At 42.0% G+C, this 25,018-nt stretch overlaps 1 protein-coding gene across 4 annotated transcripts in view; it reads right to left on the bottom strand.

Moving 5' to 3' along the window:
• ERICH1 (glutamate rich 1) overlaps window positions 1-25,018 on the bottom strand; it is a 128,491-nt gene that overhangs the window by 69,994 nt on the left and 33,479 nt on the right. For all 4 annotated transcript variants that reach the window (XR_005596949.1, XR_005596948.1, XM_039532444.1 and 1 more), the window contains exon 3: window positions 9,816-9,947. Coding sequence is in view for 2 of the 4 variants with exons in the window: in XM_039532444.1 (XP_039388378.1) it covers window positions 9,816-9,947 (132 nt within the window). In the remaining 2 variants the exon portion in view is untranslated. The remainder of the gene's footprint in view (window positions 1-9,815; window positions 9,948-25,018) is intronic.

The raw sequence follows: 25,018 nt of genomic DNA, 5'->3' as shown, positions 1-25,018 counted from the left end.
AACAGGAAATACATAACTGATATTGGGGCAGGAATAAAACAGGGGTGACCAAGTAAGGAAGAAAAAAACCTGCTGCTTTATCTATCTGCTGATCTAGGTTCCCCTATTCTTTTGGGTGCATGCTGTCTTCTTAGAATCTAAGATTTCTGGCACAGGGATCTGTTCTACCCTGCATCCAGGAAAACACCTAGCACACTTTGGGGCACTACACGAAAAATAAACGTAATATGGATGCACTTCACAGAGAGAATAGATCCCTGTGCTTCACATCAAGCATGATAAAGTTACTTTATATGTTATACGCTATCATTGCTTATGACAGACAGGCTTACATTGAGAGCATTACTGAACATATTGGAGCAACTGCTCCTTTTAAGGGTTTATCTTTTTGAGGAGAGGAAGTTAAATTAAACAAAAACAGTTAACTTTTTTCTGCATGGTACAGCATTATTGTTTTACCTACCTTGAAATAAGAAATAAAAGGTCTGCAGTTCAACTCTAGTTCATTAGCTTAAAACAAAGTTCAGCTAACGCTGTGTACTAAGTCAGAGTAATTGAATACATGATAATGTAACTTCTCGTTGCTCTGCTTTTATTCAGAATGCCCTTATAAACAAGATGGTGCATCACAAGGGGCTTATCCTGGAGAAGTATATTTAAATAAAGAGATAATATGGAAAAAAATTGGCAGAGTCAGAGATCAAAATTAAAGAGCTTGAAGCTATGAAGATATTGACTTAGCTCCTAGAATTTGATGGATGATAGCTTATCTATAGCTTCAACATTGAAGTTTGTGTTAATGCCCTTGTCAGAAAGCATTAAGTCTAGTGCTAAAAGAAAGTTAGCTACGCGAGTTTAAAAATATGTAATATCAAAGTGAATACAGAGAAACATTTGTAAGAGAAAGTAAGAACTTCTCTGCATTTTTCCTTCTATTCTATTCCTTCTATTTAGAACCCTACAATGCATCAAACAAGACTGATCAGGCTTTAGATCACTACGGCCCAATTCCTGCAAATACCTCAATATGTGCACAAAATGAAGTCCCTGTATTAGGTGCCTTAGTCCCACTTTTGGGACCACTGTGATACACAAAACTCCAACCAAACCCTGAAGGTGTTTAAACTCACTTGGCCCCAAAATGTTTTTGCAATAAAAGTTCCTTGGGCACCAATGTTTGTGCCTCTGAGCATGCACGTTGCTGCCTCTCTCTAGGCATTTGGATGCCTACCTCTCACTTAAGACCAGAGAAATTAATGAACCAGGGTGGACAGGTTTTTGGCTGCCTACATTGTGCTTAGAGGCTGCCTCACTAGGCCCCTCAGGTGCGTTCTCAGAAGACAGCTGAGGAAACGGAGCTCCCTCATAACTTTTAGCCCAGAGGCAAGCGTACTCACCCGGGATGTGGAATACCCCTGGGTTCAAATCCCTTCTCCTCCTCATGGGGATGGGAGACTTGAACCCAGGGTATTCCACATCCCAATGAGTACTCTAACCACCAGGCTACAAGCGATGAGGGAAGTCAACCTCCTCTCCATCTATGAATTGCTAGCAGCAATAGTTGCCTCTGTCTGAGAGTGGTGGGTCTTATCACACATCCATCTCATTGGCATCTCCCACTTGATAGCTTAGATAGCTCCCTCTCTAGCATATTGTTTTTTTGTGAATCACAGTATAAGGTGCCTAACTATCCCCTTTCATTGTATAGGAGCCTAGGCACCTAAATCAGGCTTTGTGAATTAGTGATTTTCTAGGAGCCTAGAAGCCAGGTGGTATGACTCTCAGTGTCACAAAGCTTAACATATTTTGTGCATCCAGCCCTCAGATCCTAATCTTAAGAGTATTTGTTGAGTCTATGTTGCAGGTTTCTCTTGAAAGAAAAAACAGTTTTTGAAGAGCACCTACATGGAAAAACAAAACAACCCTATCGCCTCCCCGCAAGATCTTTTATAGAAGGAACCCAACAGCGGAGCCCAGTCATCTTCAAACAAGCCTGTAATATATATTGGAACTGTACAAAACAAGTATCAAGCATCATAGATGAAGCATCAAGATGCAACCCAAGGCTTTTTTACCTCAAAATACCTGAAAATAACTTATGCAGTCACAATGATGTATATGTAATTAAACTAAGGGTAAATATAGTAGCAATGTATATTATTTATCCTTCATGATAGGGGAAAAGAGCTTGAAGCACTTAGAATAATGTGCAAACAGAGTGATGGATATTCACCAAGATATACTTTAGTGGTCTTTTTCTTCCTTAGACTCAAGCCTGGAAAAGACTGTCATAAATCAGAATTCTCATCTTCTAGCCAGATCAACCACCAGGCAACTATCACAGAAAAGAGGAAGAGGAATAATGCATATATAGAGATGTGCAGCGTCTTAGGGCTGACCCTGCTACACTCCAAAGCTGACAAATACTTTTTCATTTTTAATATGTAACTATTTCAATTTATAAAATAAAACAGTTTGTGTTTAAGTTCTCAATCTAAATGCTTGATATTCCATTTTACCATGACTGAGTTTTATGTAGTAAAATGTCTTTTTCCAGGCTATCTGCTCCTATTTTTTATGCCTGATGATATTGTATCTTCCCTCTTTAAAGTCAATGGCATTCCATTGGCTTCACTGAACACTGGATCAGGCCATAAAAAAAACTATACAGGTCAAATAAATCGAGATGAATGAAAGTGGGATTAGCAGCAGGACCCATCAATTCAGGAGGCAATATCTCAGAAGGCAAATTGACCTGCAGGAATACATTAGCTAGTTCCTGTCCGACCTTGCAGCGGAATAAACCTAGAAAAGTCTACAATCCAATTACCATTGATATTATACCCAAATACAATGAATCTCTTGTCATTATACTATTGTTGCACTTCTAAAGGAAATAAATTACATTTAATGCCTAAACTGATGGCAGCACTCCATACACTAGGATCACAGTAAAAAGATATGAATGAGAACATTTTACAGATATTAGTCAAAAGAGTGTTACTATAATTATTTTGATCAACATGCCCATAGCACCCTGTGTTTCACTTGAAATGATCACATTTTATGATTCTAGGAGCTATAATGCAATCATATAAATACACATTTTCAAAGAATCATGCACGCACACAGACAGATGTGTGAGGGCACATACTCCTCTGTGCACATGGGATCGTATTTATTTTCAGACACTCTTAAACACACCTGAACAGGCTAAGAATTCAAACAGAACTTTGTGTAGTCAAGGTCTGGGATTTTGTGTAGATTGTCTGGGATTGTGTAATCATTCTGGAATTTTGAGAAAAGCTCTATGGCTTTCTAGCCATTTTTTCCTCCCGGGGTAATTGCAGCTCACAGTAACATCTCATCACTTTTTTCAGCCCCTGCAAGGAATACTGAAGAAGGGTCTTGGACACAATGACATAACCAAAGAGGGGATTAGTGGCATGAACCCTCTGTGACAGATATGGTAATTTCTATATTGCTATATCCTGGACAAACCTTATTGAACTAATTCAATTACGTTTAAGTATCTTAGGAGTTCACTATATAAAAAATGAAAATGTTTATGTATTATTGTGGGATTTTATGTAGCATGTCTAAGGAGGAGATCTGATTAACCTAAACCCTGGAAAACGAACTTTTGAGGGGTTTCTGCACTAAAAAAAATAAATCTGCACACAATATTTTAAAATTCTGCATATTGTATTTGTCAAAATAACACTATATAATCATTCCAGTGTCAATTATTTTGGTAATTTATTTCAAAATATCTGTTAGCAACTATGTCTGTAACAATACAGATACAAAAAAAATTCCCTCAGGAGTAGAAGTTAAAGAAACTCCTATAACAACCCAGTTCCTGTTTCTCTGTCCCCTCCCGCCCAGAGGGGGGGGGCCAGACACCCATACCTCCTTCCCCCCGAGAGCCCAGCTGCAGGGACCCCCCCAGCCCAAACACTTGCACCCCTCCCCTCCAGAGCCCAGCTGTAGGCCCCCCTAGCTCAGACACTTGCACTCCCTACCTTTCCAGAGCCCAGGGATCAAGAGGGGAAAAACAGCCTGATGGTGGGTCCCAGGCTTGTTTGGAGTTTCCTGCACACTGCCTCCTTCCTTCAAGACATAGCTAGGAAACACAGATGCCCAGAACCTTTCAACTCCCTCCCCCTCCACCAGGCAGTGTCTTCTATTTGTGAGCTGGGCTCTGCCAGGTCCAGCAGCCCCTAGTGGTGGCCAGCAGCTCTGCAGCCCATTTTGGGGGGGTGGGGGTTGGTGGAAGAAAATTCTGCACAGAACAATAATTTCTGTACAAATTCTGCATTGTGCAGTGGCACAGAATTCCCCCAGGAGTAGAAGTATTATGAGCTTCAAAAGGGACCAGTTGAAATAATGTGAACTTTTAAAGTTAAGCGGGTTTCCCAGGAAATTTCCAGAGGGAGGCGTATGCAAATGTAAACCCTTTGGTTACACAAGAACTCAGCCTTTTGAAGCTTTGCCTTGAGGATCCTTCTGGAGCCCTGAACCTTTCGTCTGCTGACCACTTGTTACAGGAGGACAGATCAAAGACCCAAGCTGTTTAAAGCAGTGAATCAGATTCATGGTGGGGCTTGTTCTGAGCTAAGATAGTTATGAACTTGTAGCCACGGAGGGGTGGGTGGGAAAGGGGGAGTGAGGAGAGGGGAAAGGAAGGTTGAAGAGCTGTTCCCAGCTCCAGCAAAGCCTCTGCTGGGTGGTGATTTTTGGTAAGCTTATTAACATGTGTGTAGGTTCTTTTATTGTTCTCAATACTTTTACTCTGTAATGTTTTCATCTTAAGAATAGATGTGCTTGTTTAGAAATATTTGTATGGAAATTTAACTCTGGGAAGCCATGCTGTATATTGCCTCTGAGGAATGAAGGCAAAGCAGGCCAGCTGAAGCAAGCTTTCTTGCTGAGGAATTCACAGAGTAAACAGAGAACTCTGCAACCTGAAAATATCCTGGTCAAGAGGGAGAGAGACGTGTGTATCTGCTCAATAGAGGTGACATCTGGGGAGCCAGGAGTCTAAAGCGGAAGCACTTGCTGGATCACGGAATGGAAATACCGTTGCCCTAAACTGTGACACCCTCTATGAAGTCTTGTTTGCTACTGGCATAAATTCCAGATAAAACAATCAGAACAACAGAAAATGATGAAGTACGAAATAAAGTGGGAATTAAGCCAACAGAGAACTGTTTCCTCAATTTGAACTGATTTGATCCGGATGGTGGCGACAGACAGAGTCTGGCCTGGCTAAATTATTCTTAAGGGTTTGCTGCAACAGAGTTACATGTGCAGAAAAGATTTTATCTTAATTTCCGAAGTTGTGTTATAGTGCCATTGGTAGCGGCACTGCCAGTATATTATAACAAAGGAATTATCTAGCTGTAACATCAACAGATATGTTTATAAAGCAACATTATAGCTGTTGATATGAAGAATCAGCCATCCATGAATAATAATATAATCTATGAGATAGGTATATCTCCATATAACTGGAAGGGACCTTGAAAGGTCATCAAGTCCAGCCCCCTGCCTTCACTAGTAGGACCAAGTACTGATTTTGCCCCAGATCCCTGAGTGGCCCCCTTGAGGATTGAACTCACAACCCTGGGTTTAGCAGACCAATGCTCAAACCACTGAGCTATCCCTCCCCTAAATAATGGGCACCCAATAATGAACCTTCACCTGGGGCCTAGTTTTGATCACTGTCACAGTAATTTTACACTTCAAGAGAGTCACTACTGGGATATAACTGAGACTAGAATCAGGCCCAAGATGTTTATTCACAGACCAGGACCATATGCAGCAATGCTAGTAGAGAGATGGTTCCACTCTATTATTCGGCTGGCGTGGAAGGGAAGTCTGCTTCCCACGGAGCCGCCCAACAGCGACCTTCTCCCGCTCACCTCATGCGGAGGACTTTGAGAAAGAACTGAATGACACCTTAAGAAAAATGTGCTTTCTATCTATTTTTTTGTGGACCTTTTCTTTATTCTCTTTATATATATTTAATATATATTATATTAATTTTTAGGTTAAATTTTTTTAAATTATATTTTTTTTTTTTTAAAGTCCATTTGTGTCATTTTCTTCTTCATATAATATAATATATATTATATAGTTTTATATTTAGAATTTTGTTTTTTTTTAATTCTTTTTTTCTATAAATGTTTATCTCTAGTGGGCCTGAGCAAAGTCTTTAGCTGGGTGCGTGTCTGATTAAAACAAAAACCCTCATTTGGTCTAATTAAAAATATTTTCATACAGCTCCTTTGAAAGAAAGAAAGTTACTTTCCTGGGCCAGGAAGTTAGAAATGGCAAACTATTAGCAGCAGTAAAATGTCAGTAAGCAGGCAATATGTTTTAGGTGTTAAGAGTTTTGAGACTCTGCTAGCAAGAGAGCATCAAGGGAGTCATATGGGATAGCTGTGTGTCAGCCCTAAGGATCACATCACAGGATGCTGTTACTTTCACTTAAGAAATTTTGTTTTACGTATATTATATTTTTACAGCCTGTAACTACACCTAGTTTAAAAAGCCCAAGGAAAAATCCCCGCCATGCAATTATTTAAACTGTTCTTGCTGTATTGTCCGAGCCTTCTTTGAGATTATGGCCTCAATCCTGCAAAGATTTATGCATGGATTAAATTTTGCTGGTGAAGTTTATATGCTTTCATTTCAGTGCGACTATTCATGTGCATAAAATTAGGCATATGGGTAAATCTTTGTAGGATTAGCATTAATCTGTTAAAAATAAATACTTTTGCATTTATCAACTATTATACAAGTGATTAGAGTCTAAATTGACTCCTTCTGAACATTTGAGAGAGGCATCAAGTAAATCTGAGATTGCCTTCCATTAGTCAGAATAGTTACTGAGTGATTCTGTGCGAACAGTTCTTGCAAAAAGAGGTTAAGAAACTATATTTGCAATCAAAATTTTGGAATACTGGAAAAAGTAAGTTTAAACCACAAAAGTGAGCTCCAAACTGGCAGAGTGAAACAGATGTATTAGATATACACGTTTATTCACTTAAAATAAAAAGAATGAAAGGATGCTTAAGAGGAGAGAGGCATGTTTTATTTTCATGAGTTACAGTGACTATACCCATGAGCTGAACAGCCATAAATCAGTAAAGCAGTCACTGCAAAAATTTGAATGCAATGTTTGTACTATCTTTAAAGAAGGAGCTATGATACCATTGTAAATTTTATACTTCATTATTATAAAATATATTGGTACCCAATATGCACAAATATTGCTTCAGTTACATTTTTAAATATTTAACTGCAGATGAGGAACATAACCAGAGTAGTCCAGGACTGGTATCATAATGAAAATGGTCCGATGGTTAAAACATAGGGCATTGAGATGACTCTCAGGCCTGTGCTCTTTATTATCCCATGTTTTACTCTCAAGTCATCTAAGTGCCTCATTTTCTTCACTTGTAAAATATTACCACATGAGACTGGGGATTCCTAATTCACGCATGTTTGTGAAATGTGGAAAAGGGGCATGTCCGTACACCTGTCTGTGTAAAGGACGTGAAAGGAGACCAAGTTAAAGGGGTCAGCAGAGATTGTCCATCAAGGCCTTGAAACTTAGGACAAGAAGTTTCAACTATATGCACTGCAAAGTAGAAACCCAGTAACCTGGCCTATGATAATTGTGTTATTAAAATAAATCTTAAAAATAAATTAAGAATAGGTGTATTAGTCAGAATGTGAGTCTGATTTAATACAAAGAAAAAAGTGCACAATTTAAATTTGGTTCTCGAATAGTTTCCTACAAGGGAAGATCAACCATCTTAAAGGGCATTTAGAAGAAGAGAAATGGTTTAGAAAAATTAGTTTTTATTTTTAAATCCCAACATAATTTTAATAAAATAACCTTGCTAATGTATATTTTGTTTTTATACATGGATTTTTTTAATGAAAAAGACTGTCCGCAGTCTTTATATGGAGAAAGATAACCCTAAACTTTTTTTTGTGATGTCACAGTTCCAGAGTAATCTATGTCTTTGACCCTTCACTCATTCTCTCTGTGGGCAGAGACCAAGCCTCATAGGGACCAAGGTATAGCTACATTAGTCTAGCTGTGCCAGCATAGCGCCCTAGTGTGTAAATACAACCAACATCAACAGAAGAACTTTTTCTGAACTCCTCCCACCAGCTCACATCTCCTTGAACTAAGTTAGCTAGTTGACGGAAGCATTCTTCTGCAGACTTAACTGTGTCCACACTTGGGGTTAGGCTGGCATAGTTATGTCTGTCAGGAGTGTGTTTTTTTACATCACTGACCAATATAGCTGTCTTGGCCTGACTTTTAAATCTTCAAATCATAGGACTGGAAGGGACCTTGAGAGATCATCTAGTCCAGTCCCGTGCACTCATGGCAGAACTAAGTATTATTTAGACTGTCCCTGACAGGTATTTGTCTTTCATGCTCTTAAGCATCTCCAATGATGGAGATTCCACAATCTCCCTAGGCAATTTATTCCAGTGCTTAACCACCCTGACAGTTAGGAAGTTTTTCCTAATGTCCAACCTAAACCACCCTTCCTGCATTTTAAGCCCATTGCTTCTTGTCCTATCCTCAGAGGTTAAGAAGAACAATTCTTCTCCTTCCTCTTTGTAACAACCTTTTATGTGTTTGAAAAAATTGGGTTTGTTTAGTCTGGGAAAGAGACGACTGAGAGGGCATATAACAACACTTTTCAATCTTCCCTCACAGGTCATGTTTTCTAGACCTTTAATCATTTTTTGTTGCTCTTCTCTGGACTTTCTCCAATTTGTCCACATCTTTCCTGAAATGTGGCCCCCAGAACTGGACACAATACTCCAGTTGAGGCCTAATCAGCTCAGAGTAGAGAAGAATTATTTCTTGTGTCTTGCTTACAACACTCCTGCTAATACATCCCAGAATGATGTTCGCTTTTTTTGCAACAGTGTTACACTGTTGACTCATATTTAGCTTGTGGTCCACTCTGACCCCCAGATCCTTTTCCGCAGTACTCCATCCTAGGCAGTCATTTCCCATTGTGCATGTGTGCAACAGATTGTTCCTTCCTACGTGAAGTACTGTGCATTTGTCCTTATTTAATTTCATCCTGTAGACTAAGTAGACTAAGTCAAAGATACAGTCTGCTTTTCTCTCTCTCTCCAGTGTCTCTCTCTCCTTTCTCCTACCCATTTCCCCAGGCTGCTCTTTTTAATGTCTTTCAAGTTCTTTGTTTCAGTTTCCTGCTTGTGGATCCCGTGAGGTTAGAAGCTGGGATCTTCACCCTCACACCTCCAAGGATCAGCCAGACTCCTGATTCCATACCGGTGGAGATAAACTTCAAAATAATTAATATTTCCCTTGTCCATTTGAGTATCAGCAATGGGGTGAGCTTCAGCCACTGCTTGGTTGCCTGCGGAGAACTCCAGCAGGAATTAACTCTTAGAGTACATCTTTACTGCACAGCTAATCTGAGCATCTGAGCTACAAAAGAAGGAGCTAGTCAAATTCTAGCCTTAGATACATCTCTGCAACTTCCTTAACATCTATGGCATTACAAAGATGTCACCAAGTGCTGAATTTGGCTCTTTAATTCTCAAATAGAAAGTCAGCCCATGTGGACACACATCTTAAGAAAAGCCACTTCTTTTTGTTGCAAAACAGCGACATCCACTGGCAGCAACAGTTAAATACCTGGTTGCTCCAGTTAGGTTTTACTTGATAATTGTGTTGTTATATTTTCTTTACGAAAGATATGTTATTATAGAAAATGTGATTTAGTGCAATTCCTTACCTGCTGCATCATCACTACTCTCCGAGTTTTCAGCATTTGTGGGACTATCTGTTCTTGGATTACCGGGGACGTAGCCTTCAGGAGGAAGACTTACTGTGTATAACCTTGGAAGCAGGATTTCATTTTCTCTACCTGTAAGGCAGAAACAAAGTGTCTGTCTATTGATTTTGGCATAGATTTGCTCATACAAGTTTTTGACCCATGCATAGACACAATGGCGATAGGACATCTAGGAAAACCGGTCAAAAAGATAGAGAGCATTTCAAAGAAGGAGAATTGTCAAATTATTTTGTAAACAACTGGGATGAACAAACTATGGAGGTTACATTTTGTGGTTGCTACAGAACAATCAGAGAGGACCCAGAAGTTATTCTGAAACGTATTGTCTTTATTTTCAGAGCTTTCCTTCTTCTAAGCTTTGGAAGAAGTATCCCCCACAATGAGCCATTTTAGTTATTTTTTTTAAAACTGCCTTACTTCCTCATCCTCTGAATGAAATGAACACTTTTTTAAGTGTTTATTAAAAAATGGATGGGGAGTAATAAATTCTTTCCCATCAGCAAAGACAATAATGATACAATGTGTTCTCTCTATAGCCAGCTATCTCTGCAAACTGTGAGGGGCAGAACCATGGCTCTACTTCTCTGTTCTTTTGGAGTGATTTATGCCCTGGCGGTAAGAGAAGGACCAGTACATATGATTCTGAAATGCAGACACTGCCAATGTGGTTGTTAGGTGCAGGGGATTTGGGTAAGGGGGTGTCTTTTCTCCCTGAACCCAGTACTAAACTGCCGCAGTCAGGGCTGTCACTATTGTTATGCAATGATGGTATTTTAAACTATTTCGATATCTAGAAAAGGAACACATTGCTGAGGATGCACTTTTCCAAGATCAAATTGCTTCGATTAGGATATCAACCAGGTCAGCTGTTGGTTAGCTGAAAGGCAAGTACACAGATCACTGAACCACGCAGTTGGTCGTGTCTCTCATAAAATACTCTTTAAAAATAAAGAAACTTCAATATGATTTGTGGCGCTATATCTCAGCAATAAGGACATTTCAGAGAGTTCAGGGTTTCAGAAAAGCTGTATCACAGTTCCATGCATCATCAGGATGCACCCATTTATTTCTGACAGCATGTTGGAAAATAATTTGCTTTTTTGAGCAAGCCAGAACATTTGACAGACGCTGATTAAAATCTTTTCATTTTAAAGGCTAACAAAGGAAAACAAAGAAATAATGATATAAGATATAAACTAATTAATTATACACTCTGGAAAAAAACCCACCACCAAAATTAATTTTAAACTATTCTTCAATGAATTTTTTTCATTACGCTGATACCAAAACCTTGAACTGCCAGTACTTGGGGCTGATTTTTCTCCACCAGTCTTGATTAATGATGAAGTGTTAATCAGTGCTAGAATTAAAAGACAAGGACATCTGAATGTTCTTAAATGTGTTACACTCTATTGAAAAATATCAATGTTTGCTAATGTTTCAGTGCAATGTTCTTGGATACTTTGGATTTGATTCCTACAAAAAAATTTTACTCAAACTATTAAATATAATTTGCAAGGTCATTTTGAATTTCAATATTTTAACTCCAGAGTGCCACTACATAACAATAAGATTTCAGCACCTACAGTTGCTGATAGATATACAAGAAGAAAGACTAACGTGTCTAATGGTTGAAGAAATTCCATTGAGTTAATTGTGATGACAGCTACTGCCTCATATTGATTTAAAGTAAACTGCAGCACCAACATCACAGGAATCTCAACCCTTTCTAGGAAAAGGTGTTTAAGCAAAATATGCTTTTTTGTGAACGTGTATCACCAAATTCTCTGCAGGACAGCAATAATTTCTGTGACAAGGTAGACAAGTGATTAATTCAAGGGGTAATTTAAATACTTTGAAAAAAATTACCATATGCTTACTTGAGTTGTGTTTAAATTTGTACTCCTCAATCAAAAGTCTACAGCACAGGTGTCTAGATCTTTTAACATGCACAGCATTTTAGATCTGGTCTACATTAAAAGTTAGGTCGACCCTGGCTATGTCCCTCAAGGCATGAAAAATTCATACTCCTGAATAACATAGTTAAGTCAACCTAACCCCTGGTGAGACAAAGCTAGGCTGATTGAAGAATTCTTCCACTGACCTAGCTACCACCTCTTGAGGAGGTGGATTACCTATGCCAATGGGAGAGCCTCTCTGTTTGAGTAGGCAGTGTCTACATTAAAGCACTAGAGTGGTGCAGCTGTAGCTGTGCTGCTGTAGCATTTCAAGCGCAGACAAACCCGCAGTCTTTGCTAACATTGTATAGGTATATCAACCTTGCCTTTCCTATAGTTCCCTAAACCATTCACTACACTCCTAGCATCTGTAGCAACTGAGGCAGAGATCCTACAGACAATAGCCTCATTCAATGAGCAACCCTGATTCTTCAGTATACACCATCCCTCCTGTTCACAGAATGAAGCAAGGGTCCCCTGGAAAAATATAGGATTTAGTTACATAACCAGAGACTGTTTCATAACACACATGCACAACATGTAGAATTATTATTGCATAGTTCATTTATATTAGACAATGTACAGAATAAAAACTAATTATATACAACACACCAAAAATACATTGAAATATTAAGGTTGCAGAGTCAAGCACTCAGAAGTAGGGCTCTACCAAATTCACAGTCATGAAAAACGCATCACGGACCATGAAATCTGGTCTCCTCTTGTGAAATCTGATCTTGTGTGTGCTTTTACCGTATACTATACCGATTTCACCGGGGTGGGGGGGTGGGGGAGGGGGGCATGACACCAGCATTTCTCAAATTGAGCGTCCTGACCCAAAAGGGAGTTACAGGGGGTGGCTGTATTGCCACACTTACTTCTGTGTTGCCTTCAGAGCTGGGTGGCCAGAGAGTGGTGGCTATATTTGGCTAGGTGCCCAGCTCTGAAGGTGGCAGCCTGCCAGCAGCTGCACAGAAGTAAGGGTGGCAATACTATACCATGCCACCCTTACTTCTGTGCTGCTGCCTTCAGAGCTGGGTAGCGTGAGAGTGGTGGCTACTGACTTAGGGCCCAGCTCTGCAGCAGCAGAGCAGAAGTAAGGATGGCATCCTTACCTCTGCGCTGCTGCTGGCAACGGCTCTGCATTCAGAGCTGGGATCCTGGCCAGCAGCCACCGCTCTCCAGCTGCCCAGCACTGAAGGCAGCGCTGCCACCAGCAGCAGTGCAGAAGTAAGGGTAGCAGTACTGCAACCCCCCTCTACAATAACTTTGTGACTTCTCCCCTCTCCCCAACTCCTTTTTGGGTCAGGATCTCTACAATTACAACTCTGAGAAATTTCAGATTTAAATAGCTGAAATAATGAAATTTATGATTTTTAAAATCCTATAACCATGAAATTGACCAAATTGGACTATGAATTTGGTAGGGCCCTACTCATAAGGTAGGAAGTGCTAGAATTAAAGGCAGCACAGGCAGAATTAAAGACTGTATCATCGCAACCGTAATCACACGATCACATACTATTTTTCCACAAGACCAGTGTCTCCTTCAATGCACAGGACCTGCTCTCAGGATCAGTCAGAGTTGTGTGGTAAAGGAGACTGCCTCATTTGTTGCAGAAATTGGAAGGTATGTAGTGAATGAAGCAGAAGACTGCAGAAAGAGAACAGAGCTTAAGACTGTTGAATGCTACCCTGCAGAACTGGACTCTAACCCTGTCTTTGCTGAAGAGCTTCTATCTGATGCTAGTCAAGTCCCATGAACCAAACTTTTCACAGGTGGTCACTAACTGTGTACAGTAACTCCTCACTTAACGTTGTAGTTATGTTCCTGAAAAAAAGCGACTTTAACCGAAACGATGTTAAGCGAATCCAATTTCCCCATAAGAATTAATGTAAGTAGGGAGGGGTTAGGTTCCAGGGAAATTTTTTTCACCAGACAAAAACTAGTACACACACACACACACACACACACACACACACACTTTAAACAAACAATTTGATACTGTTCACAGCTATGATGATTGTGAAGCTTGGTTGAAGTGGTGAAGTTAGAGGGTGGAAGAGGGTGGGATATTTCCCAGGGAATGGCTTGCTGCTAAATCAGTAGTTCTCAAACTTTTGTACTGGTGATCCCTTTCACATAGCAAGTCTCTGAGTGCGACCCCGCCCCCTTATGAATTAAAAATACTTTTTTATATATTTACCACCATTATAAATGCTGGAGACAAAACAGGGTTTGGGGTGGAGGCTGACAGCTCGCGACTCCCCCCACCATGTAATAACCTCATGACCCCATGAGGGGTCCCGACCCCCAGTTTGAGTACCCCTGTGCTAAATGATGAACTAGCACTCAGCTGAGCACTCAAGGGTTAACACATTGTTATTAATGTAGCCTCTCACACAAGGCAGCACAAACACGAGGGAGGGGAGACAGCATAGCAGACAGAGACAGACACACACCTTGTGTGTGGGGGAGAGAGAGAAATACACGCTGTCCCTTAAAGTAAGCTGACCCACTCTTCAATGCACTGTCTTTTTAAGTGGATCAGGAAGCTGAGACCAGCAGCTGCTGCCCCAAGCTCTCTCAGCTGTCTTCAAGTAACCAGGGCCTGATGAAATGCACCCTAGAATACTCAAGGAGCTGATTGAGGAGATATTTGAGCCATTAGCCATTATCTTTGAAAAGTCATGGAATATAGGAGAGATTTCAGAAGACTGGAAAAAGTCAAATATAGTGCTAATCTATAGAAAGAGAAATAAGGACAACCCGGGGAATTACAGACCAGTCAGCTTAACTTCTGTACCCGGAAAGATAATGGAGCAAATAACTGCAAATTATTTGCAATCATCTGGAACAGGGGTTCCCAAACATGGTTCACGGCTTGCTCAGGGTAAGCCGCTGGCGGGCCACGAGACGCTTTGTTTACCTGAGCATCCGCAGGTACGGCCGCTTGCTGCTCCCAGTGGCCGCGGTTCACCGTTCTGAGCCAATGGGAGCTGCAGGAAGTGGTGCAGGCCAGGTCACTGCTTCCCACAACTCCCATTGGCCGGAAATGGCAAACCGTGGCCACTGGGAGCTGTGAGCGGCTGTACCTGTGGACGCTCAGGTAAACAAAGCGTCTTGTGGCCCACCAGGGGCTTACCCTGAGCAAGCCGCGAAACAAGTTTGGGAACCCCTGATCTAGAAGATAATAAGGTGATAAGTGACAGTCAAAAACAAATCGTGTCAAATGAGCCTGATAACTTTCTTTAACAGGGTAACAAGCCTTGTGGCTGGGGGGAAGCGGTAGACGTGGTATATCTTGATTTTAGTAAAGCTTTTGATACTGTGTTCCATGACCTTCTCATAAACAAGCTAGGGAAATGCAACCTAGATGGAGCTACTATAAGGTGGGTGCATAACTGGTTGGAAAACCCGTTCCCAAAGAGTAATCATCAGTGGGTCACAGTCATGCTGGAAGGACATAATGAGTGGGGTACTGCAGGAATCAGTTCTGGGTCCGGTTCTGTTCAATATCTTCATCAATGATTTAGATAATGGCATAGAGAGTACATTTATAAAGTTTGCAGATGATACCAAGCTGGAAGGGGTTGCAAGTGCTTTGAACGATAGGATTAAAATTGAAAATGATCTGGACAAACTAGAGAAATGGTCTGAAGTAAATAGGATGAAATTCAATAAAGGACAAATGCAAAGTACTCCATTTAAGAAGGAACAATCAATCAGTTGCACACATACAAAATGGAAAATGACTGCCTAGGAAGGAGTACTACGGAAAGGGATCTGGGGGTCAGAGTGGACCACAAGTTAAATATGAGTCAACAGTGTAACACTCTTGCAAAAAAAAGGCAAACATTGTTCTGGCCTTTATTAGCAGGAGTGTTGTAAACAAGACACAAGAACTAATTCTGCCACACTACTCTGCGCTGATTAGGCCTCAATTGGAGTCCAGTTTTGGTCCAGTTTTAGGAAGGATGTGGACAAATTGGACAGAATCCAGAGAAGAGCAACAAAAATGATTAAAGGTCTAGAAAACATGACTTATGAGGGAAGATTGGGTTTGTTTAGTCTGGAGAAGAGAAGACTGAGGGGGAGGATGTGATTACAGTTTTCAAGTATGTAAAAGGTTGTTATAAGGAGGAGGGAGAAAAAATGTTCTGAGAAGAGGACAAGAAGCAATGGGCTTAAACTGCAGCAAGGGAGGTTTAGGTAGGACATTAGGAAAAACTTCCTGTCAGGGTGGTTAATTGCACTGGAATAAATTGCCTAGAGAGGTTGTGGAATCTCCATCAGTGGAGATTTTAAAGAGCAGGTCAGACAAACACTTGTCAGGGATGGTCTAGATAATACTTAGTCCTGCCATGAGTGAAAGGGACTGGACTAGATGACCTCTCAAGGTCCCTTCCAGCCCTATGATTCAATGATTTCTTAAATATCTTTTTAAAATGTCATTTCTTATACTAACCATTGATTACTTAAATTACTTCTAATATGTTGCCTCTCATTTCCAATCAATTTTTACAAAAAAATTAAATAGTTCTACTAACCTGACTTTTCTTCTATTAAACTGTAGTACTTAACAGAAAGCTGGGCATATGCTCCTTATACAAAGTTGAGTTTAGAGCAAAAGCATATTGTCAACATGTGTCTATGTGACCCCTTCAGTTTATTATAGCTAAACAAAGGCCCTAAATTAGTGACTTTGATTCCTTTTAAGGAATCAAAGGTATAAGGACACGAAGCAAATTCTACTCCTTCCCACCCCTCTTACATAATTACTTTTACATTTTCAGGCAGGGTTACAAGTAGTCGGAGGAACTCCTCTCTGTCTTCTTATGGAGGAAAAAAAACAGCACTGTCATGTGTCTCTCCTTTCCTCCATTCCATGCATTTGCCTGCAGTAAGTTTGACCATGACCATTCAGGCCAGGACATCACCATTTAGAAGATTTTAAAGACATTTTAAAGACATGCTTCTAGGCTACTGAGTTTCCTAACAGGCTCCCTATGGATTAATCCAAAATGTAGGCTTGAGCAAAAGGATTCATTTGGAACCGTCAACCTTTGAATCTATTAACGTAGATAAGTTTACCCAATGGAAATTTTAAATGTTCAGACTTCAAAAATATTTGGTGTGTTAATGTAATCACAGAGTACTTGTTTATTTGAAAAAGATAATAATTGGGAAAAATGCAGCAGTCTATAAATTTACCTCTTCACTCCTTTAACATAATATGTAGCCTACCACTAAAGGCTATTAGGAAGAGAAAGCAGAAATCCACTTTGGATCTTTGGAAGACCAGAAACCAATTTAAAGAGAAAGCAAGTCAGTGACACGGCTGCTTTTAGCAGGGCTGAATTTGGTACAAGGGAATCAAAAAAAGGAAGAAAGTGTGGCTCAATGCACAATTCTCATTCTGAAGTATGAAGATCTTTTTTTACAGTATCCTGGAATTTCTATACCCCTTTAACATTGAAACAAATGGATTATAGTACATTTTATTAATTTAAAATCAGTCCCAATTTAACTACATTAAAAATGGTAGATAGACTCTTTGTTACAGGGATAAAGTAGCTTTTAAAAAACTGGAGCAATTCTTCTCTATTTAGTCTCACTCGGTTTTAGATTAGGCCCCAGCTACATTAAAGACAAAATTTTATCCATGAACTGCTAAAGACAACCATGTTCCTATTGCAAAATGAAGTCTATGGGGCCGGATGCGCTGCATCCGAGGGTGCTAAAGGAGCTGGCGGATGTGATTGCAGAGCCATTGGCCATTATCTCTGAAAACTCATGGTGATCCAGGGAGGTCCCGGATGACTGGAAAAAGGCTAATGTAGTGCCCACCTTTAAAACAGGGAAAGAGGAGGATCCGGGGAACTACAATCAGCCTCACCTCAGTCCCTGGAAAAATCATGGAGCAGGTCCTCAAGGAATCAATTCTGAAGCACTTAGAGGATAGGAAAGTGATCAGGAACAGTCAGCATGGATTCAACAAGGGCAAGTCATGCCTGACTAACTTAATTGCCTTCTATGAGGAGATAAATGGGTCCGTGGTTGAGGAGAAAGCAGTGGATGTGTTATTCCTTGACTTTAGCAAAGCTTTTGATACGGTCTCCGACAGTATTCTTGCCGGCAAGTTAAAGAAGTATGGGCTGGATGAATGGACTATAAAGTGGATAGAAATCTGGCTAGATCGTTGGGCTTAACGGGTAGTGATCAATGGCTCCATGTCTAGTTGGCAGCCAGTTTCAAGCGGAGTGCCCCAAGGGTGGGCCCTGGGGCCGGTTTTGTTCAATATCTTCATTAATGATCTGGAGGATGGCGTGGACTGCACCCTCAGCAAGTTTGTAGATGACACTAAACTTGGAGGAGTGATATATATGCTGAAGGGAAAGGATAGAATACAGAGGGACCTAGACAAATTAGAGGATTGGGCCAAAAGAAATCTGATGAGGTTCAACAAGGACAAGTGCAGAGTCCTGCACTTAGGATGGAAGAATCCCATGCACTGCTACAGACTAGGGACCGAATGGCTAGGCAGCAGTTCTGCAGAAAAGGACCTAGGGGTTACAGTGGACGAGAAGCTGGATATGAGTCAACAGTGTGCCCTTGTTGCCAAGAAGGCTAATGGCATTTTGGGCTGTATCAGTAGGGGCATTGCCAGCAGATCGAGGGATGTGATCATTCCCCTGTAGTCGACATTGGTGAGGCCTCATCTGGAGTACTGTGTCCAGTTTTGGGCCCCACACTACAAGAAGGATGTGGAAAAATTGGAAAGAGTCCAGCGGAGGGCAACAAAAGTTATTAGGGGGCTGGAGCACATGACTTGTGAGGAGAGGCTGAGGGAATTAGGATTGTTTAGTCTGCAGAAGAGAAGAATGAGGGGGGATTTGATAGCTTCTTTCAACTACCTGAAAGGGAGTTCCAAAGAGGATGAATCTAGACTGTTCTCAGTGGTAACAGATGACAGAACAAGGAGTAATGGGCTCACATTTGCAGTGGGGGAGGTTTCGATTGGATATTAGGAAAAACTTTTTCACTAGGAGGGTGGTGAAGCACTGGAATGGCTTACTTAGGGAGGTGGTACAATCCTCTTCCTTAGAGGTTTTTAAGGTCAGGCTTGCCAAAGCCCTGGCTGGGATGATTTAGTTGGGGATTGGTCCTGCTTTGAGCAGGGGGTTGGACTAGATGACCTCCTGAGGTCCCTTCCAACCCTGAGATTCTATGATTCTACGATCACAAAGCTCAGAACAAAGTGTATGAGAGCTAGGGACAAATCATGATTGAGGGGATCCAGCTAGAGATCTTTAGCAAATCCAAAGTCTGTCCACCTACAATGATAGGCAGCAGTATTAGGCCATTAACTAAAATTAAGCAATTTTGTAAATACAGTAGCTTAGTCTCCATCAGCTGTTTTATGTAAAAGGATAAAAATCAAATTATAGAGTTAAGTATCAAGCTATTTATCATGTACTTTATTGTGAATCAATATAGGACGTGATGTATAGGCCAATTTCCTGCAATATCTTTGGAAGATCTTATTGAATTAAATTTAAATAGCTGTGGAGTCATTTGTATTATGAACTTTGCATTTATCTATTATTGTGGGATTTTACATAACTTCTCTAGGGGGGAAACTTAGCCAGTGTTTACCTTGGGAAGTGTTTTGAGCTTCAAAAGGAGTATTTTAAACAATGTGCCAGACAAGAAGGAACATGCAGGATAGACAAAATAAAGTGGGTTTCCTTTTGTAGGAAATACCTAGGGGGAGAGGAATGTAAATTATCACCATCAGACCTAACCTTTAGAAACTATGCCCTGAGGAGAGAACCATTCTCTGGCTGATTACCTACTCAAAGTCTCTGAAGATCAAAGTCCTAGACCAGCGGTGGGCAACCTGTGACACGTCGGGGTAATCTGTTGGTGGGCCGCCAGTCAGTTTGTTTACATTTGCTTGGCCGCCCGCAGCTCCCAGTGGCCACAGTTCATGGTTCCCAGCCAATGGGAGCTGTGGAAAGTGGTGCGGGCTGCACGGACGTGCTGGCTGCCGCTTTTTGCGGCTCCCATTGGCTGGGAATGGCGAACTGCGGCCACTGGGAGCTGCGGGAGGCCGTGCAAATGTAAACAAACCATCTGGAGGCTTGCCAGTGGATTACTGTGATGGGCTGCAGGTTGCTCACCACTGTCCTAGACTGTATAAAAGAAATGCTAACCCAGGGGTAGGCAACCTATGGCACACGTACCGAAGGCAGCACGCACGCTGATTTTCAGTGGCACTCACACTGCCCGGGTCCTGGCCATCGGTCCAGGAAGCTCTGCATTTTAATTTAATTTTAAATGAAGCTTCCTAAACATTTAAAAAACCTTATTTATTTTACATACAACAATAGTTTAGTTATATATTATAGTTTATATAGTTTATAATATAAATGTATTACTAGCACGCGAAACCTTAAATTAGAGTGAATAAATGAAGACTCGGCACACCACTTCTGAAAGGTTGCCGACTCCTAGGCTAACCTATTCATAGGGGTGCTTGTTCTGAGGTAACTGCTGTTATGAACCTGTAGCCACTGGAAAAAATCCTTTGTGGGGTTTGAAGAACTGACTTCTACCAGAGCTCTTGTTGGAGTGAAGGGGTGATCTCTGGTAAGCTTATTAGTATGCAGTTAAGTTCTTTTATTTTTTGTAATATATTTTCTCTTTAATGCTTTAACCTTAAAAATAAATGTGATTGCTTATAAAGAGCTGTGAGGTAACTTAACTGTGGGCAATTACATTGCTACATAATTTCTGGAAGAAAAAGCGGGCCTGCTTAGGCAGTTTGCCTTGCTGGGGAACTCACAGGGTAGGCAGGGAACTGTGCTGCCTGGAAAAACCCTGGTCAGAAGGGAAGAGAGACATGGGTGTCAATTCAACAGAGGTGATGGCTGGGAGCTTATAGTAGGAGCGCTTGCTGGAGGATGGATGAGGAATACAGGTTGCAGTTGCCCTGAAGTGTGACATATTTTGTGTTCAGCATTATTTTTTCTGTCAGATATCTACAGATTTCAGACATATTGGGAAAGCACATAGTGATACTTCCAATATGGCTTAATAATTAAGTTAGCACTTTGCCAATTATTTCAGCCAGAATTGTAGATCTCATTGGTTGAATGTTCCTTCCAAAAGTCTAATAATAGAACCCGCTGTCAATCAATGTAATTTTTATAGAATGCAGCAGCTTCAAATCCAAAAGGCCATGTCTATGCTGCAATTTGTTAATTACCTTCAGTGATTAACTGATTATATCATTACTGGGACTTTTTCCTGGAACAGTCACAGAAAAAAAAGTTATCCATAACCCTATACAAAGTACAAGTTTGCTCAAAGATTTTGTTTTTAAACTGAATTTTTTTCTAATATCCTTCCTTCCCTTTGGATAATTGAAAAATAATCAATATAGCAATTAGTTCCCATTAAGTGCAAGAGTGATAGTAAGAAACATATTTTGGGGAAAAAACCAATGTATAGTATGCCAAATTCAACACAGATTTACATCATAAGCAATCCTACTGACTGCCAATAATGGTTTTGTATTCTGGGCGAGGGTAGAGGGGGAAGGCACTTGTAAGAGGACACAATGTCAAATTTGGCCCCAAATGCCCATGGTTTTGCCTCTGAAGAGCAGCCACCACTGGAATGATTTCTAACTGGACATTTAAGATAAGTGTCTAGTTTTAAGAAATGGAAATAAAAAGATGCTAACCTAGAAGGCTCCCAATGACTCATCCATCAGATATTCCAACATACCTAATGAAAACAAAGATGGCTAGAGGCTAGGCTTCTATCAACTCATCTCCCCAATCTCTTGCAAAAAATTCCCAGGTGTAAGGCCAAGTGGGTCTTGAATCTGAGCCTACAAAGCTGATCAGTGGCAAACACCTCCCCACTTCCACCCAGTAGCAGCTGTAACTGGCTCATGCTCCATTACCCACAACCTGCTGCAGACACAGACCGTGGGAAGTCTCACCTCAGGTGATCCAACATGCAGCAGCCTCATGCATCCTGATTGGCTCCTGCCCAATAGGAATCCAAAGGGGTGTTTCAGGAAGTATCCAGGTGACAGCATTGATCTCCTGTAGCTGCCATGACCATTCCTGCTTTCCTCTCTTAAATTCCTGGCTTTGACCTCAGTTTGATTTGTACCTTGCCTCTTGATCCACACCCTGAAACCTCACTGGGATTCTGATTCTCAGAGATTGACTATGAACTCCTCTGCTACTTTCAGCCTCAGGTTTGACCCTGCTCTGACCCTTGGTCCCAACTGCCCTTGTCAGGATCCTGGCGGTTTGCTTGGACCACTCTAGTCCATGGCGAGGGCCTACTCTGAGGGAAAATGGAGGTAACAGTCCACTCCCTACCAAGATGTCCGCATAAGTGGATTGCTCCCAGAAGACGCTCCCCATGCTGTGAGCCCAAGTATCACAGCTTGCAACAGATAATCTATCTAGCTCCAGGGTTGGCAACCTCTGGCATGCGGCTCGCCAGGGTAAGCACCCTGGTGGGCCGGGCCAGTTTGTTTACCTGCTGCATCAGCAGGTTCGGCTGACCACGGCTCTCACTGGCTGTGGTTTGCCGTCCCAGGCCAACGGGGGTGGCGGGAAGCTGAGGCCAGCACATCCCTTGGCCTGCACTGCTTCCCGCAGCCCACAGCAAGCCCTGGCACATATTAAGCATTGCAGCAATGGTCGAGGGTGCCAAAATACAAGTTTGCCCAGGGCGTCATTTTCCTTAAGGCCAGCCCTGATGACCACGCCCAGGCCTGACAGAGTGGGTTGACCTGGGTGAGCCCTGAGTTAGTGCCCCCCCTACTGCTCACTGACACACACCCTAGGAACAGTCAATGCTCCATGCACCTCAAAGTCCAGGTCTGCCTCCGTATTCCAGGGGTGTCCTACTGAATTCCTCTACAGACAGTGGTGGATTCCTGGGTAGACAACAACTTTAGTGAAGCCAATACAGCCCAAGTCTCGTGTATCCTGATACAACCAAAGACAGCCCCTGACCTAGTGAAAACTTTAGGTAGCTCACTCCTGTTGTTGAGGCCAATGACACAGGAGAGTGCGCCTCTGGAAGTTGCCATTCGGGACCATTGGGATGACTGACTCGTCACACTTCCCCATAATCTTCAGCATTTCACAGCCAGTGGATCATGCTCTGCACATCCTTTGGCACGAGCACCAGGTTAGCTTCCGCTCAGAGTTTTGTCAGCAAATCTGTCCATGCGCACCATCTGATGAACCCTGGAACCAAGACATCCCACCCCCTCCCCTGCATGGGTCCTGGTGGTGTGTCAGGTGGGACCACATTAAGTAGCTACAGCACTTCCTGAGGTTTGTTAACTTTTATAGTTTTCAGACTAAATCACCCCACTGACAGTGCTTCCTCACACTCAACCAAAAAACCACAAAAAACACCCACCATCACCTTATCTCTGGAGGCCCAACAGAACATTTCATTGGCTCAAGACGACCTTTACCAAAAACTCCGATCCTGGCCCAACCCGACCCTGCATGACCCTTTGTTGTTGAGACAGACACCTCCAATGTGGTAATTGGGGCCATACCCTCTCAAAGACCTGGTCTCCAAGAGCATTTCTTCCCATGCACCTGCTACTCACAGAAGCGCACTCCAGTAGAACAGAATTATGAAATTCTACAGATGGAGCTTCTAGCCTTCAAAGAGTGATGCCACTACCTGGAGGCTGCTTGGTACCCAATTCAGGTTTATACAGATCATAAAAACTTTAAAAGTACCTTCACTGAACCAAAGCACTGAACCAAAGGCAGCTTTACTGAGCCCTGTTCTTCACATGCTTTGATTTTACCATCATGTACCATCCAAGGGCCCAGAGCAAGATCACCAATGCCTTGTCCTGAAAAGAGCACTCTCTGGCCAGCAAAGAGCCCCCTCATGCGGAATCCGCATGCATTCTTAAGCCCCAGAACTTCCTGAACACCGCGATTACCACAAAGTTTCATGTCACTGATCTGCTCAGCTGCAGGAGGATCCGCTCAGCTGTAACTCGAGGAGGCCAGCCAGGGGCAATACCTTGGCCAGGATGGCTTGCTGTATGACACGGGCAGCTTGTATGTTCTCCCAGGACCCCCTCAGTTAGAGGTACTGTCGCTACTTGCCATTAGCAGTCCATCTGAGTCTCCTCAAAACCCGCTGTTTTGCCCCAAATGTGCAAGACAATCCACTCAGATGTTGATTCCTGTGAAATGTGCCCATGCCAAGATGCCTCACGTGCAACTCCTTGCCACCCTAATACTTTCTATGATCCTATCCAGACCCTGGGCAATCATTATCCTGGACTTTATAGTCAAGCTCCCAATGTCTAACAGGTGTACTGTGGTTCTCATTATGGTTGATCAATTGACAGAAATGGCCCACTTCATCCCAATTGTGCACCTGTCCCCCACAGAAGTAACGAGCCACCAGAAGCTGGGCCAACATCCATCTCCATGGACTTCTGGAGTGAGTCACAATTGATCAGGGTCTGCAGTGTGTGTCATGGTTTTTGTGTGAATTGCTCAGGGTCCATGCTTACACATCCACTGCCTATCACTCCACACTGACAATTAGTACAAATTAGTGAATCAAGTGTTAGAATAATACTTGCGCTGTTTCATGAATTTTCACCAACTGGTCAAGCCTCCTACCCCACACAGAATTGCTTTCAACGACTGATCACATCTCCATCAGGCAGAGTCCATTCCATCCAAACTGAATTCCATCTCCAACCAGCTGTACCTTTCACCTCCACTAATCTCCTGGCCGTTGACTAGGTATGCCAGATCCATGAGATCCAAGAAGAACTCAAGGAGCATCTGGACGAGGCCAATAACTAGGCCATACCAAATTCGTGGCTGTGAAAAACATGTCACAGCCCTGAAAAAAATCAGACCTCCCTTTGTGAAATCTAACTATTGGAGAGGAGGGGAGGAGCAGGGCTGGGGGCTCCAGCTGCTAGTCCTCTCTGGGCTGGAGAGGGTCAGGACTTAACTCTTCCCCTGCACAGCTGCTCTCAGGAGGAGATCAGACCCATCTCCAGGCACCTCCCCAGCTGCAGGAAGCTCCAGGGCTGCTGCCTAGCCCTGGTGCTTCCTGCAGCCACAGGAGGTTCAAGGAGG

Source organism: Mauremys reevesii, linkage group 3 (genome assembly GCF_016161935.1).
Source record: "Mauremys reevesii isolate NIE-2019 linkage group 3, ASM1616193v1, whole genome shotgun sequence".
Classification (NCBI taxonomy): Eukaryota; Metazoa; Chordata; order Testudines; family Geoemydidae; genus Mauremys; species Mauremys reevesii.
The sequence above is the reverse complement of the archived record's forward strand: the minus strand, read 5'-3'. Positions and strand labels throughout refer to the sequence as shown.